The sequence below is a fragment of the Triturus cristatus genome, chromosome 4_2, assembly GCF_964204655.1.
Source record: "Triturus cristatus chromosome 4_2, aTriCri1.1, whole genome shotgun sequence".
Lineage (NCBI taxonomy): Eukaryota > Metazoa > Chordata > Amphibia > Caudata > Salamandridae > Triturus > Triturus cristatus.
Window position 1 is genome coordinate 234,504,600 of NC_140586.1, and position 16,567 is coordinate 234,521,166.

The following is a 16,567-nucleotide window of genomic DNA, read 5'->3' on the forward strand; positions in this document are numbered from 1 at the left end:
AACCTGCTATAGTGTAACATTTTAGGTCACTGCCCCGCCTCTGCCGCATGGGATTTCTCCACATCTGTGCCCAGTCCAACCCGTACTGTCTAGCCTGCTTCCTCCCCAATCTCAACCTTCTCACCCCATCTGCCAACTGAGCCCTCCCAAACCCTCTAATACCCACCAGGTGCGCTATTTCCAAATCTTTGCATGGTCTTGAGCACACAGAATTGAATTCACGGTTGTGCCTGTTCTAAGCAGCAGCTTTGACTGCTTAGGGTCTGCTTTAAAGTTGGGTGGAAAGGGGAAATCCTCTGATTTTTGCATGAAGTACTATATCCACATCAGAGTTCACTGGTGGAATTTTCTCTGACATACTCATGACATTGTAAAGGTAATTCCAATTAATTCATTGTCTTCCTGACTCAGTGCTTTCTTCGGCAAATGGAGGATTTTCCATGTTCCACCCGACTCTCTATATGGCCTACAGTTCCTGATGTCTTTTGGTTCACCCGTCTGTCATCACTGACATGTTTTTAACAAGTCACTTTTTTAGCACTATGTTACAGATTTGAAACGTATCTGTTTTAGACCTCTTTCTTTTGACCTCTCTCTAACATCTTCTCTCTCTTGACTCATTTAGTTTTGACTGCTGTTTTTGGCCGCCCTCTTTTATTGCTATCTTTCGAATGTTCTTTTTTGACAGCTCTATTTTGAGATCTCTTAATCGTCACTTCTCTTTTGATTGCTATCTTTAAGCAGTTTTCCTTCTGCTGCTCTTTTACAATACTTGTCTTTTAACGACTGTTTTAGTGCACTGTGTATTGACCACTCATGACTGCACACTGATATGGCAACTATTTTTGACTGCTCTGGATTTGACTACTCTGCTTTGCCAGGTATTAGTCAACTTACTTTTTTGAACTCTCATTTTGACTGCTTTGCTTTTGATTGCTGTGTTTTGATAGCTGTGCTTTTATTGTTAGGTTTTAGACTGCTTTATCTCTTACCACTGCATTTTTGCCTGCTCTGTTTTAACCACTCTGGACCTCATTAGGGGCCAGATGTGCAAAGCTTTTTTGAGGTTGTAAACGGCCGAATTCTGAGAATCAGGCTGTTTGTGACTGCAAAATTTATTTTTTTTGATATACAGAGGCCGAATTTGAGATTCGGTGACTTATTACCAAATCGCAAATTGGGTTTGCGATTTGGTATTAGGAAGGGGCGTGTTTAGGGTGTCCCTTCCTAATACCAAATCGCAATGGTATGTGTGAATGTTTTGCGACTGTAATGCGGTCGCAAACCATTCAGACTATACCACCTACTTTAAGTAGGTGGTAAATCATTCACAAATGGGAAGGGAATCCCCAAGGGATGCCTTCCCCTTTGTGAATGTTTGTAAAAACATTTTTCAAGATCAGGCAGTGGTTTCATGGACCACTGCCTATTAAAAAATGAAAAGAAAATGTTTAATTTTTCTTTTTGAAACACATCCCGTTTTCCGCATCCCGTTTTCCACATCCCGTTTTCCGCATCCCGTTTTCCGTATCCCGTTTTCCTTAATGGAAAGCGGGCTTAATAAAAAAAAAAGAATAATAATAAACATTTCTTGTATGAAAAGCAATCACAAACAGGTTGGTCTGTTGACCCCAGCAGGCCACCATCCCTCTGATTTTTGCAATTACCAATGGGTCGCAAACCGAGACCTTCCTCATGGATATTAATGAGGTAGATCTATATTTGACCCACTGGGAATCGCAAACTGTGTTGAACACACATTTGTACATGGGTGCTTGAGATGACCAAATAGCGTATCACAAAAACTCGCAATTTGGTAATCGTAAACACTTTCCTACGTACATCTGGCCCCAAGGTTTTCTGCAGTGGGGAGGAAAGTCGTAAACCAGCTGTCCTCCCGCCCTGCTAAACCTGCAGTGCTTCCAACCTATTTAGAGGTTAGGGAATTGCAGGGTTACCATCAACAGAGCGTCTGCTGGTTCCGCTGACGGTATCCCCTGACCTAGCAGTCTGTCCATCACTAGACCACTGGGTCATAGTGGCAATTGCTCCACCCTATTGAGAGCGGAGTGACCCTCTCTCATTTTCCATGCGATGCATGGCTGTTCCGGGCATGGAAAATGCAGAATGGCCCACATGAGCAGACTCCAAATCCTTTGAATGAAAAGTTTGTAGAGTGAGTGTTTTAAACATAGTGGCGCTCATCAAACCATCAGTGCTGGGAAGGAATCCTTCACAGCACAATGATTCGTTTTGGCAAGACAGGGCTGTCTAAAAAGAGAGGATCTGTAAACTTACCACCCGTGTCTAAATCACCCTGCCTATGTTTAACTGCTCTCTATTTAAGTGCTAGGTTTCTGACTGCCCTTCTATTTTTTCTTAGGTCTCGCCAAGCGTTGCAGCACGAATGCGCTGCCATCGCTTTGCGAGGCATGCAGTATATACTGTAGTGTGGAAGCTTCGTGGAAGCGCCGCCCACTCTCTGCCCATAGTTTTTTGTCTTAAATGCTGCCTTCCGATTGGTTTGAGGGTTGTTAGTCCCTCCTCATTCATCATTTGTATCCTTCCACAGCTATTGGCCCCTTTACTCCTAACACTAGTTTCTTTTCGGTCTCGCCTAGTGTTGCAGCGCAAATACGCTGCAATCACTTTGCGAGGCATGCAGTATATACTGTAGTGTGGAAGCTTCGTGGAAGCTCCACCCACTCTCTGCCCATTGGCTTTTGTCTTAAATGCTGCCTTCCGATTGGTTTGAGGCTTGTTAGTCCCTCCTCATTCATCATTTATATCCTTCCACGGCTATTGTCCCCTTTACTCCTGACACTATTTTCTTCCCTGTCTAACCCACCCCACCGCCCCCTTCCTCTGTCTGTGACTTCACACCCTCCCCCGACCCCCCACTCCCGTTCATGTTTTCTTGCCTGCCGGCACTTCCGTTGTCATCTTTATTATTGCCACCTTGAAATATGCGAGTTCAAGATGCGTGCTGTACAAAAACTTCTCGTGTTTAATGAACTCGATTTTAATGTTACTCTAGATATAATTACACTCTAGGCAGCATTCAGGGTATGCATGGCAACTGACGCCTCTTAGTTCACAAATGGCATTGTTGTCGGGCGGGAGGAGCGGCAGTGTTTTAACTCAAGCTTAAAAGGAGCACTTTTAATAGCTTCTCAATTCAATGCTATAATCTTGTGTACTGAGGTGATGCGCTAAAGAAATGCACTTTTTTGGATTCTGAAGAGACATTATCGCATATTCACATCATGTTTACTGTATGATGAACATGCCGATCATTTTCACGGCTCGCCCACTGGCTCGTATACGCTTGGCTCGTCTCTGGCTGGCTCTACCTGCTAATTAATATATTGGCTTGCGCACCTCTAACAACGAGTGAGCCCGGTAGATGGTACAGAAATAGACTGGTGCAGACAAACATACAAAGTCAGTCTCCATTGCCTCACGTCAGAATCATCACTTTCAATAACCTGGAAATCTGCCGGCAACTCCCGCATGCCCCAACCTCATCCCCCTCACCAATTCTTAGCAGAAGCGGCAGATTCTGAGCTGTGCCCTGCTAGTGCAGAGTCTGTAGAAGCACTGGGATCCCTAGCCTCTCCGGGTGGGCACCTAAGCCTTCCGGGTACCTTCACACTCAGGATAAATGAATACATTTTGTTCTGTGATTTAGTCGGCTCTCTGTGAGCCCTGTCTGGTAGATGGAGCTCTGTGTTAATAAACACATTCAGAGAGGTGGTTGTGTACAAAGAAATAACAGCCACAAAACCGTACATTTTGAACATGTAGTTAAATACCTGCTCATCGAGTACCTCATTGGCTGATCATTCCATGGCACCACCAAAATTACATTTGGACACATTTGCTCAACTGTAAATCACTCCCTTCTATGGGTCATTTAACAACTCAGGGCTTTGGGGTTAGGTAACCTACTTTGGATGCTGTGTAAAAGAGTAAATACAAAAATTAATGCAATGAAACTAAGCAACCAGTACTGTCTAAAACACTGTGAAAACTGACACGCATTCTGGCATTTTGTTTAGTTAATGTCAATTTTCCCATAGATGCTAGTAAAGTACTTTTAATATCTTAATGAAATCTGCACACTTTTAACCAATAGCACTGGGCGACCTTTGACAACTAGGCAATGAATACATTTTCATGTACCCCCGAAGCCCACTGCCCCCCGCCCCCTTGGCAAACTTAATTGCTTCCCAGTGTTTCGGGGATAACCAAGACACTGGAGAGTGAGTCAAATAGTCTAGAAAATGAAAGAGAAACCGGAATTCGGTCCCATGCTCTGATCCCGATCGCATTGGTTAGTCTGTAAGCACTACTTTTTTTAATGAGTTTCGCATTAGTAAAGCACCACGGTGTGCATGTGTGGCGACACTTCACCCATGAGGTACGTGCCAAGCAATTATTGACACAATCCACACTTTGCGTCTTTTTCAATATATTTATTACGAAGATCAGGACCTTTCCAAGGGATTTTGCACACTACATACATTCACTCCAAAAATAAAACGTATAGGTAAAAAACATTGCCATTTACAACGTCAATAGCTCTAACTCACAAATGCAAGACGTATTTGCATTGCAAATGCTTGTTTTATTTGTCCCCTCTGTTTTTTAAGGCACTGTTTTTCTGCTATCCTGTTTTTGACAGCCCTGCTTTGTAATTGTTCACTGTTATTATATATTTGAAAAGCACACTATCAAAAGAGTATCTTGGTGCTAAACCTAAACTAATAGTGCATACAAAACACCCCAAAAGACACAAGCCAGCATCACGGGAAAATGAGCCATTTTTGTGTATAGAGAGTAGTGTAGGCAGTTCCAGAACCTTGAAGCAGCAACGGAGAACGCCCTGTTGCCCATCCTAACATAATTGGTAGCCAGAATCCACATTAACACCTCATTTGCGGACACCACGTGAAATATGACTGCTAAATTTTGCTTCTAAAAATGTCTGCCATCTGCCATGTATAGCGATCAGGGCTTTGAACTTTACTCCTTAAGAGATTGGCATGCAATTGCTCGGTCCCAGTATACTAGGCTTGGGATTTAATTCTTTTTGGATTGTCACCAAACAGGTGACCATGTTTTGAATATGATGTAGCTTTATTCGATATAGTGGATGCAACATTTTTGTAGTTTGATGCTGTCGACCGTAATAGAGAGACATATAAACGTTGTCGATCTCTCCTCATTTGTCCAAGTTCTTAGTTGAACTAATTGTTCTAGAGTTGAGTGGTATTGTGTTTTGACCTGCTTGTTGAGGGACCAATAAGTCTAAGGAAGACCTATAGTGTTTTTTACTGTTCTGTTTTCATCACTAGGGTTTTGACAACTCTATTTTTGACCTCTGTGCTTTTGGCTGATCTGTTTTTAATCACCCTGACTTTGTGACCGGTGCCTTTGATAACTCTGTTTTTGACTGCTCTTTTACAACAGCACTGTTATTGACTACTCTGTGTTTGGCTGCTATGTTTTAGACCACTCTTCTTTTGTGGCAAATTGGAGGTTTATTTATGAGAGGCATGCGCTTCTGGCATGCACACTTTTTTTTGATGCTCTGGCGACGCAAGCCTCTTAACCATTTCTATGAGGCCACACAAAGCCACTTTACATGGCTTGGCATGGTCTCATAGATCTGTAGAAAAGCAAAGCAGGCAAGTCGCTGTATTGCCTTACTCTGCACCAGGGAGGCATTCCATGGGCATTGCAGTGGGTTTTCCTACGCAGCACCCATGGATTTTGACGCTACCTCAGATTTACTTAGTCATGTAAACCTGGGGCAGTGCTATAACCTTACCTCTCCCCAAAGCAGGCATAACAAGGAGAATTTTTTTTTAATTTCTCCCCGTTTTTTCCCAGATATTTCCAAAAGTGGTAGACCTGGGAATGTGCCAAAATGATACTCCTTCTCAGGGGAGGCGTAACTAAGAGAAATATTTGTATTTCTTCATGTTACCGCCTCTTTCCATGTGTGCTGCATTCTACAGCACACATAAAAAGAGGAAAACACCTCTTGGGATCGTTTTTGTGCGGGAAGGTGCTGCTTCTGCCCAAAAACAATCCTGCATGCAGCGCAACCACCCTTGTACCATGGTGCATGGGGGCCTGCATTTGGCGATAGGCAGCAAATTGTGCGCCGGCGCTGGGGGAAAGGACAGAATGCACCATATTTCATAACTACAGTGCATTCCTGCCCTTTCACGTTGGTGTAGGGCATCACAGCACTGCCCTACGCCAATTCCCCGTAAATTAGGTCCATAGGTTGTGATCAATCTGTTTCTACTGTTTTAACTCTTGTTTTTCAATGCTCTGCTTTTACAGGTCTATTTGTGGATGATCTATTTTCAACCACTCTTGTTTAAATATCTCTGGTTCAGACTTCTCTGATTTTGACTGGTGTCTTTTTGCCCATTCTGTTTTTGATTACTCAGTTTTTGGCCGCTCACTGTTTTGACAGCTCTGTTTTTGACTTTTTTGTTTTTAACATTACTCATATTGACTGATGTGTTTTTGACCTTTATGTTTCTGACTGATGAATTTTTGACTCCTGCTTGTGACACCTCTATGATTCTCTCTCTGCATTTGATTGCTCTGATTCTTTTAACGCTCTGTTACTGCTAATTCTATTTGCGACTGCTCTGTTTTTTATCTGTCTGTCTTTGCATGCACTCGGTTTTTGATTGCTCTAGTTTGCACTTCTATTATTTTGCCTGTCATATTTCTACGCGCTCCTAAAATGGCAGCTGCATTTTGACTGTTCTGTTTTTGACCCTTTCTGTTTTTTCACAGCTCCGTTTTTAGCCTCTCTTTGATTCTGATTGCTCTGTTTTTGACTGCTCTTTTTTTCTCTGCTCTATTTTGACTACTCTATATTTGACAGCTATGTTTTTGAAGGCTATGTTTTTAATAATTCTACTTCAGGCCGGTCTGTGCCAGTGGTTAATTTGTGATATAAAAAGTGCCTGGGCTCTCCTCAGGAGGCAGGGATAACAGGAGAAATGTGCTGGTGCAAACTGCCTCCTGACTAGAGCCCTAGCACTTATTATTCTGGGGAGGACTTGGCCTGATGGCTAAAGCTACCGATTACGGAGCTGGGGAACCAGGTTTGAGTCTCGGTGTAGGTCAACATCCTGTGATTTTGGGGAAAATCATGTGCCTTTCAAATGAGTGTGTCCTTAACTAGTGCTACCAGCACTGGTGCTGAGGATTAGGTGCTGGCGCTGAGCACCTGCTCAAATTAAGCACTGGTCTGTGCTGACTCTTTGTTAGGATTGCAGTTTTAATATTGGCTCTCCGACTGCACTTTTAAGACTATATTTATTACTCTACTCTAAATGCGTGATACCCCTTGGGAGGCAAACTCTTGACTAGGGAGAGGTAATGAAGTTCACGGAGGAGGTGTAGAGTATTGTCAGGTAGTTTTTTCCTGAATTATGATTTTTAATTTTTTTTGCTTTTCTTCTAATTCATTCTTCCCTCTTTCACCCACAGCAAAAAGGAGCAGAGACACAAGCAGTTATCGTCTGGTAGGAAGAAGTTTAACATGGACCCGGAGAAGGTAATTCCAGGCACGGGATGGGTTGAGGGGGGTGCTCTGAACGGTCCCATCAGATCAATGGGCAGCATCTGCTGAGCCCAGTGGCGGTGCCTCCGTTATGGAGGAGGAGCATCACCCCGCACACGCCAGCAGCCTTAAATACGAAAAATACAACTATAATAAACCAGGTTTATTATTATTCTTTTTTTTTACTAACAGCTTTTGGGGGTGGGGCCACGTTGTGGGGCAGGCATGAGAGGAAGTGTTTAACACTGCTATCAATGGATTGTATGATGGTACAACACATGCCTTAACAACGCATGCCTATACCAAGCGGTCTCTACCACAACCGCGTCTTTAGCACGCATGCCTTTACCACGCAATTTCATGGTAAATACATGATGGGTAAAAGGACATGTGGGCTAAAGATCATACCCCTGCCCTGTAAACTGTCCCTTTTCCCCCAGCCCTGCCCCCTAAAAAATTAAACCCATACCCCAAAAACCACCCCGATCCCAGCCCTGAGCCCTAAACTATCCCCTACATCTCTAAACTACCCTGACCCTGCCCTGTAAACGGTCCCTTCTTCCCCTGCCCTGAACCCTAAAAATTAAGACAACACCCCAAAAAATATCCTGACCCCAGCCCCCTGCCCTGAGCCCTAAAAATGATCCCCTACATCCCTAAACTACCTAGAACCTGCTCCCTGCCCTGTAAACTGCCCCTTTTCCACCTGCCCTGAGCCCTACAAATTAACCCTATGCCCCAAAAACTATCCGGACCCCAACCCCTCTGCCCTGAGCCCTAAAAAATGGTTCCCTACCTCCGTGAAATACCCCGACCCAGCCCCCCACCTGCCCTGAGGCCTAAAACTGACCCTGCCCAGAGCCCTAAAAACGATCCCATACATCCCTTAACTACCCCGTTCCTGCGCCCTGCCTTGTAAAGGGTCCCTTCTCCCACTGCCCTGAGCCCTAAAAATTAAGCCTATGCCCCAAAAACTACCCTGACCCCCAGCCCCATGCCCTGAGCTACCCCGACCCTGCTCCCTGCCCTGTAAACCATCCCTTTTCGCCCTGCCCTTAGCCCTAAAAACTGTCCTCCCACCCTAAAAGCTACCATAAAGGCTGCTGACAGTAAAAGATGGCTACTTTGTAGGTTCCTGTAAGAACAAGTCTTCTGGCACTAAGTCTTGTTCTTGGGTTTTAACCACTTTTGAAAAAAGGTGGGCAGAAACAACCTTGTCTAAGGATAAGGACTCAACCTTCACAGCGCTGCTACATCTGGAGAAGAAATTGTCCTCTGGATTTATTCATAGTGTGCAAAGATTGAAAATATCATGCCACCAGGCTTCAGATATTTAAGCATCTGTGGAGGGCCTTTGGTTCATATGAAATTCCAGAAGCCTTTGCTCCTATGCTCGTTAATCCATGTCTGAAGTTCCTCTAAGTTTGAACAATAGAAATGTAATTTTTTCTTCTTTTCGTGCAGTGTCCTAACAAGTGCTAGTCACGCCAAATCTTTAGGAGCTTATTTACAAGCCTCTTGCACCACTTTTGCGTCATTTTTAACATGGGAAAAGTGACGTACGGGTGGCGCAAGGGGCTTTTAAATAAGCCCCTTAGTCTTTACCTTTGGTGCGAAGGGTGATTTCAAACTTCTACATTCCTGGTCATATACCAAGGCTTCCTTCCCTTAGTGTCCACTAATGGACCCTGAAGGGCTCCAAATAGGTCTTGAATGAACAAATAAGAAAAGCTTAATGGATAAACACATTTAAGTTCTTTGAATATATATTTGGATCAGGGTCACCGGCAGCCTTCAATGAGGGAGGGAGGGCTGTCGGTCAAAAGATGTAAACAAGCCTTCCCTCCCACTTTGGGAGTTTGTCGTTGAAAAAAACGCTGCTATGGGTCTGCATGAAACCAGTAGCAGCGCCTGGAGGGAGTGCTGTGGGGCGGGGGAGGGGCAGGGTGGGGGGTACTAAACTCCGGCATACAGCCGAACCGAGGTAAGTACATTAATAAATAAATAAAACGAATCACATTGCACATGCTGCAACGCCAAATGGCGATGCAGTATGCGCAATGTCATTCGTTTTATTTATTTATTTATTTACTTACCTCGGTTCGGCTGTATGCCGGAGTTTAGTACCCCCCAGCCTGCCCCTCCCCCGCCCCACCCCACTGCCTCGCTGCACTCCCTCCAGGAGCCGCTACTGCAACATAGCAGCTGCTCAGCAAAGCTTCAGCGCCTTCAGAGGAGCTGCAATGGTGACAGCCCCTGTGGATACACAGGGATCTCCACCAGGCAGGGATCTTTAAATATGGCCGCATGATGCATCACATGCCAAACATTAAATATGCCCTTTGGCCTTAAACAGATTTTTAAGTCATGACAATCCGCAGTGTCGTATTGACTTTCAATATATTACTTTTTATGTCCTCTGCAAATTAAAAGTCCACCTGAGGCCAATCTTTTGCGGATTTGATTGCAGATACAAAAAGTGGAATACCCTTGTTTTTGCACTGGCTAAGGATACCACATTTTCTGCAAACAGACAATTTTAAATTTAGACAGTTTCTCTAAAGGCCCACATCTCCAGCTGTAGAGCACTGGCTTGCTAATCTTAAACTCAAGATGGATCACAATTTAACAATGGGGCTTTCTTGCACTCACTGTTTCATCAGAGCAAAAGATCAATAGATAAGGTGAGAGGCCAGAGATCTGTCCACCAAAGAAGTTGGTGGCGTAAGGGTCAATGATCATTTAACTAAATCTACGGACTTTTAACAAGTCAGTGAACCATCCTTTCAACCATGGGCAATAGCATTATTCCAAGGGTGAACCACAGATGGCAAAGCTTTGACTCGGATACCCTAAGTGATAGATGTGCTGTTTCTTTGTTCAAAATTAACATGGCCATTAGAAACACACCTCTCCCTAGCATGAGCACCTACAATATCTCACATCGAATGTCCCGTATCAAATTAATATATTATTACTCTCTCAGCAGACCATAGGTCTTCTCCTATTATTGGTAGCATCCCAGTTTGCACCTAAGCCAAAATAAAATTTAATTTTGACATGACTGAAATGAGGAGCTAGAGATCCCCTCCGCCTCTCCCCCAAAAAACCTCAGCAGTCTCCATATTACCAAAAGGATGACACAGGCTGGAAGGTCGATATTTGTAGTGGGGTCCCTTCCACAGGTCTGGTGTACCGCAAAGAGCCCCATAGCAACCCTACACTTTGTCTTGGTGTGAGCCCCTTGGGACAGGGAAGGATTTGTGGGAATGATCCTGAATTTATCATGTAGGTTTTCTTTTGGTAATGGGATACCACTGATCTGGTCAGTCCACTTCAGGGATTTATCTTGTGACTCCTGGACAAGTGGTGGGTGCACTGGTAGTATACTTGATGTGGGCTGACTTGTCACTAGGGTAGTATTTTCTTGATATATCATCAGTCTGTGTGATCCTTGGCTTAACCCAGACTAATCTATGTGTTTTATGTTTTTCACCAGGGGATTGTGTTTCTAATTGAGAGGAACCTGTTGACCAATAATGCCACAGACGTTGCAGGCTTCTTGTATAAGGGCGAAGGTTTGAACAAGACAGCCATTGGGGACTACCTGGGGGAAAGGTGAGTATACCCACAGAGAGTCCTTAAAACTGGCTAAAGCCTGGAGCCACAGGCTACAAGGACAACCTGATCCTGTTCTGGAATTCAAAGATGGGACAGCAGAGAGCTTTAGTTCACTGGGGCCAGGTGGTACAGCATTTTCAGTATAAGTAGAAGAGCACAGAACTCTGAGTCACTAAGAAATGCCTCAGGTAACAAGGTAACTGCTGGCCCAGTCCTGATTTTAATGTTAGGGGTCAAAGATCTCTAGGTCACAAGGATAAGCTGTTCCAGTTCTACGTAATAAAGTTAGGGTGCACAAAGCTTCAGTTTACAGATGTGTCAAGTCCATTTCTTAAAGGTAGGGGGAGAACAGAGCTCCATGTCACTAGGACAGGCTATCTCAGGCGTGTTACAAAATGCAGGGGGAGGATAGAGCCCCAGATGGTCAGAGAAAGAGAGGAAAAAACTGACTGAGGGATGCTAGCTCCTTTGCTTTTAGACCCAGATAGTTTTTTTCTCTTGGTAAAGAGTTGTGCGTTCATGATGTCACCGATCATGCCTGTGCAAAAAATGCAGTTTTTTAAAAATATTAGCAATGAGCCACAGCACAAAGGTGAGTCAACTGTGTCAAGGATGACATTTGTACTCGAGTTACACCCGTCAATGCAGATTTGGATACTATGGCAAGCCCCAATGATAAGCTGCATAAAATGCATAATTTTGTTGAAATTTCACAATACACGTGGCATTATGATGCAATATCCTACTTGCCCATTATGTGCACCCCGATTAATTTGGTGTTAAGAATAACACTGATGGAGCGTGGCTATCTAATCCACAGTCTCTTCGTGAAATCATCAAACAAATGTTCCCATTGGTCGTATGGACGCAAACAAATGTTCCCATTGGTCGTATGGACGTTTGATAGTCGACTTGAAGCGTTTTAACGGAGCTAACATCAGAAACACATTTCTATCTCTCTGAAACCAATGCAGTTTCATGTGAAGAACAAGAATCAGTCATCTCAACTATGAAGGTTTATTTTAAAACATTAATCCAACCAGTATATATGCAAAGCAGGAACAGATTAAAAAAAATATAACAAGACAATCTGGAGACCAAAATGTTTCAGTAAATTAACCTGTAATAACATGAGATACAAAATAGTAACAAACACAATACAGAGGAAACAAATTGAGGCAATCAGGTGTTCCATTAAGAAACTTTCCCTTTCTAGTCTACACATATGTTAGGATGGAGAAACTCTAAAGGGGATTTTTAAGCGGGAAACATGGACGGTGTCAGAATGGTTTTGGTCTTCAGTAGAAGTTTGATGAAAACCAAAGAGTACTCAGCATGAAGCTTTACACTGAGGAAAACCCAGCAGAGAGAGAGCTGCTCCCTCTCCAAGTTAGCCACACTTTCAATATAAATGTTGTATATATGTGTATAAATGTATAGAGATGACGTATGTAGGGTGGAGCATAACATTACCCTGCTCGAACACAATCGCAGGTCATGAATTTTACTTTCATAATCAAGAGAGAGTCAGCCTTGAGTCATCTAGAGTGAGACCACTGAATAGAGGGAAAAAACCTTTTTCTTAAAGGAACTCTTACTTACTGAATGTTATCCAGTAACATGCTTCATCATCGAGTTATTCCCAATCCTCTGAGGGTTGGGGCATGCTGTGACCTCTTTTCTTACAAGGAAGAACTTTTAAAGAAAAATAGTCTGTGGTATCTATATGAGGTGATCTTCAAAATTGACTAGGCAGTGCTTAGATCAGTATTTATTCACTGGCCTATCTAGCAAGGTAAAAAACTGGGGAAAATGGGCTAGCTGTAGTTACTATCACTCCTTAGCCCTTAAGTGTGTTCCACTAGTTTCTGCCACGTAACCCAATCTAGTGGCTTTAGTCAGGATTAGTATATCCCTATTAATACCCTTTTGGGAAAGGGTGGCTGGCCTACAGGGTACACTACCGTGATAACCTTTCTTGGAGGTGGATCCACCTGAGAATAAGAAACACATTTAGTCACAGCAGGGGACCATGAGTATGGTCCAAAACACGATTATGGTATGACCTATGTGAGGCCATAACGTTAAAACAGAAGCTGGTGGATGTGTCAGTGTCTTCTATGCTGATACAAACATAGTGAAAACACTGCAAACACAAGTAAGAAGTGAGAGGTTCCATGTATAGTACAGATATCCACCCTTATTGATAGTCAAATTAAATGGGTACTTATTTAGTGGACGCCTGGTGACCCATAAAGGATCTCCGGAGGGAAGTGTGCCCAATACACACTGTAGGGAGAAATGGTATTGTAAATAGTTTGCCATATTTGGTAGTGGTGGTAGTACACCGCCTCTGCTCGGATAAATGGCCATGTAATCACTTCATTATGGGTCCTCACTCAGCCCAAGACCTATTCACTGCTTGCGGAGCCTGAATGTTACTGATTGCAGGATTTAGCAGGGATTAAATACACCATTGCATTCCCCAACCGGTCGAAACCGCCTTCCTGGAGAGAGCCGGTCGAAACACTAGACTGTGCACCTTGCGAGATGGCTGCCTGGGATGAAACTACTTCCTGGTTTCCGGGCGGGCCCGCCATAATGTTATATCGTGTTAGAGGCATAGGTTAAAAACTGAAAAATAGTGTTTATCAGAGAGTCTGAAAGGTATATAAAATGCCTAAACCACCTAAAATGTAAAAACAATATAAAATGTTAGAGGTGCACCAAAACACTTAAATACACCAAACAAACCCAAACTACCAGAAATTTCTATTAGAGGAGATGAAATCTCAAGGGTTTGGTTAAGTGGCAGATCAAAACTTCTGGCACTTAATTGGCAAATAAAAGCAGATGAGATTTGTCAAAGATGAGTGGGTAAATGAATGGATAAAAATAAATAAAGACATTTTATAATGAATAGAAACGCTGATGAGCAAAATGTTTATGGTCTGGGGTGACAATGCTGAGTATCTGGGGTTGCAAAAGAAACTATTGGTCCTGCTAGCTAAACAAATTCCATGGGATCTCATCATTGAGATCCGTCTTATGTGTCTGTAGTCTATACGCCCAGAGCTGTTCTCCTTCAAGGAGGATACTCTCTGAGTTGCTACTGTTCTCCAATAGTTCCAAAACAATTCAGTTCAAATCATTCATTGTGCGAGGTTGTCTAATGAAATGTGCCGCCATTTTTGTGGTTTCTCTTTTACATCTTATGTTACTGCTATGCTCGCAGATTCTGATTTTCATCTTTCTACAGGTCATGCCAATGTATCTATTTACCCATGTAAACTACTCTGAATTGCAATTTGTTAGGCTACATAATTCCCATTTGGAAGGCAGACCCAGATCTAGGTCTATTGTTACTTTTGTCTAGTTACAGACACTGCATGACCCACAGGGGTAATGTCCAGTAGGCTTAGTTATATACCCCATAAGGTACCCTGACAGACTTGTGGCTGTGTCTTAGGGCGTGCTTGAACTATACAGTCTCTGAGGCTTTGCACACTTTTTGTGTGAAAAAAACAGTTTTTTCCAACTTCAATGCGCCTGCACTTAGTACACCCTAGTTTCTTTTGAGAATGTTTCTAACTTTGTCAGTGGCTATGTTGTAGCTGGTTATGCAGATCAGGCATGGGTCTTCCTTGTTCCTGACAAGTTGTTCTAAAAGAGCATCACTGTTGTTGTTGCGGGCCCTTTTGTTAGCTTTAACAATGATGGGCTGCGGGCAGTGTCTGTGTCTCAATTTTAGAGAGAGAGCCTCTGCCTGTGATTTATAATAAAAGATGTTATTACAGTTCCGTTACAATCTCAGGTTTGGCCTTACAGGAGATTCTCCTGTAGAGGGCATGGGTGGAAACTATCAAAAATTCAGTAGGTTGTTTTTGGACGTGGGCTTAAAGTGTGTAGTGGGCCGAAGCCCTCCCTGATCTGCAAAGATATTGAGGTCTAGTAAAAGAGGTCTCAGCATCCCCGACCCTCAAAGGGTTGGGAAGCACTAGATGATGAAGCATGTCACTGGATAACATTCAGTGAATGAGAGTTCCTTTAAAGAAAATGGTGTTTCCTCTATAGCCAGTGGTCCCACCCTAGATGACTCGAGGTTGACTCTCTCTTGATTGGGACTGTTAGACCTGGGGGTCTCTAGTTGGCTGAGGTAGGTACCTTAGTCCAAATAGGGACCCTTGCTTCTAAGTCAGGGAAAGGAAGGACACCTTCTCAGATAGCCCCTGCTCACCCCCTCGGTAGCTTGGCATGAGTAGCCAGGCTTATCTACAAGGCAAATGTGTAAAGTATTTGCATCCACGCTCACAATCACACAGTGATAACACCACAAATGGACACCACACGAGTGTCATAAAAAAACAATTATATGTTTATATAAAAAAAGATATGATGAGACCACACGATAAAAATCCAACATATGCGTATTTGTAATGTTTCACCTTGCCGGTTATTAGGCCAACAAACACTTGTAGGTTCTTGCAGTTTTAATGAGCCATTTGCTATGATCCAATGCAGTCCTAATGCAATGCTATGCAGTTCGTAATGCAAGAATCAGGCAATTCGTAATGCACCAATCAGGCAGGTCGTAATGCAATTCGTTATGCGATAATCAGGCAGTTCGTAATGCAAAAATAATGCACTTCGTAATGCAACAATCAGGCAGCTCGTAATGCAAAAAGAATGCACTTCGTAATGCAACAATCAGGCAGTCCGTAATGCAAACATAATGCACTTCGTAATGCAACAATCATGTAATTCGGCACCGATCGCGGTGCTCTGGTCGGTCTCTGTGCCACTCTTACTGACTCGCAGTCAGCTACTGCCAAAACATGCCCCCAACACTATTATGATGGAAAACACTCCGGCCCGATACTGCCACTCCTCGGCACGTACGGGCCGTGATACAGACTTGAGCGGAGACTTGCGCTGCAAAGAGGGGAAAGGCCAAGAGCGTTTCTTTTGTAGCCCGCACCTCGCCCCAGGCGGTGACATATGCACGCTCGCTGAGCGTCACCTGGGGGGTGCGATCTCACTCTCCTCTCCTCGCTCGTGTTCTCCCCTTGGCAAAGGCAGGCTCGGGCCGGAAGCGTAGCTTCTCACAGCTCCTCTGGATATGCCAGTCGGGCCAATGGCAATGACGATCACAGCACTTCTGGTCACGCTGCCGATCGAAGCAGAGAAAATGACTGCTCTGGGACACACGGTCACAGGGCAATCCTCACGAAGGTCTCAGTCTGCAACAGGGCACACGCACAGAGCGTCGCTGAGACTCACTTGAGTTCCGGGTGTACACGATCACATGGCAATCCTCACGAAGGTCTCAGGCTGCACAAGGCA

At 43.8% G+C, this 16,567-nt stretch overlaps 1 protein-coding gene across 1 annotated transcript in view; it reads left to right on the top strand.

Moving 5' to 3' along the window:
* CYTH4 (cytohesin 4) overlaps positions 1 to 16,567 on the top strand; it is a 234,564-nt gene that overhangs the window by 184,542 nt on the left and 33,455 nt on the right. Inside the window, exons 4-5 of the mRNA XM_085601358.1 lie at positions 7,531 to 7,597; positions 11,103 to 11,221. Coding sequence (XP_085457484.1) covers positions 7,531 to 7,597; positions 11,103 to 11,221 — 186 coding nt within the window. The remainder of the gene's footprint in view (positions 1 to 7,530; positions 7,598 to 11,102; positions 11,222 to 16,567) is intronic.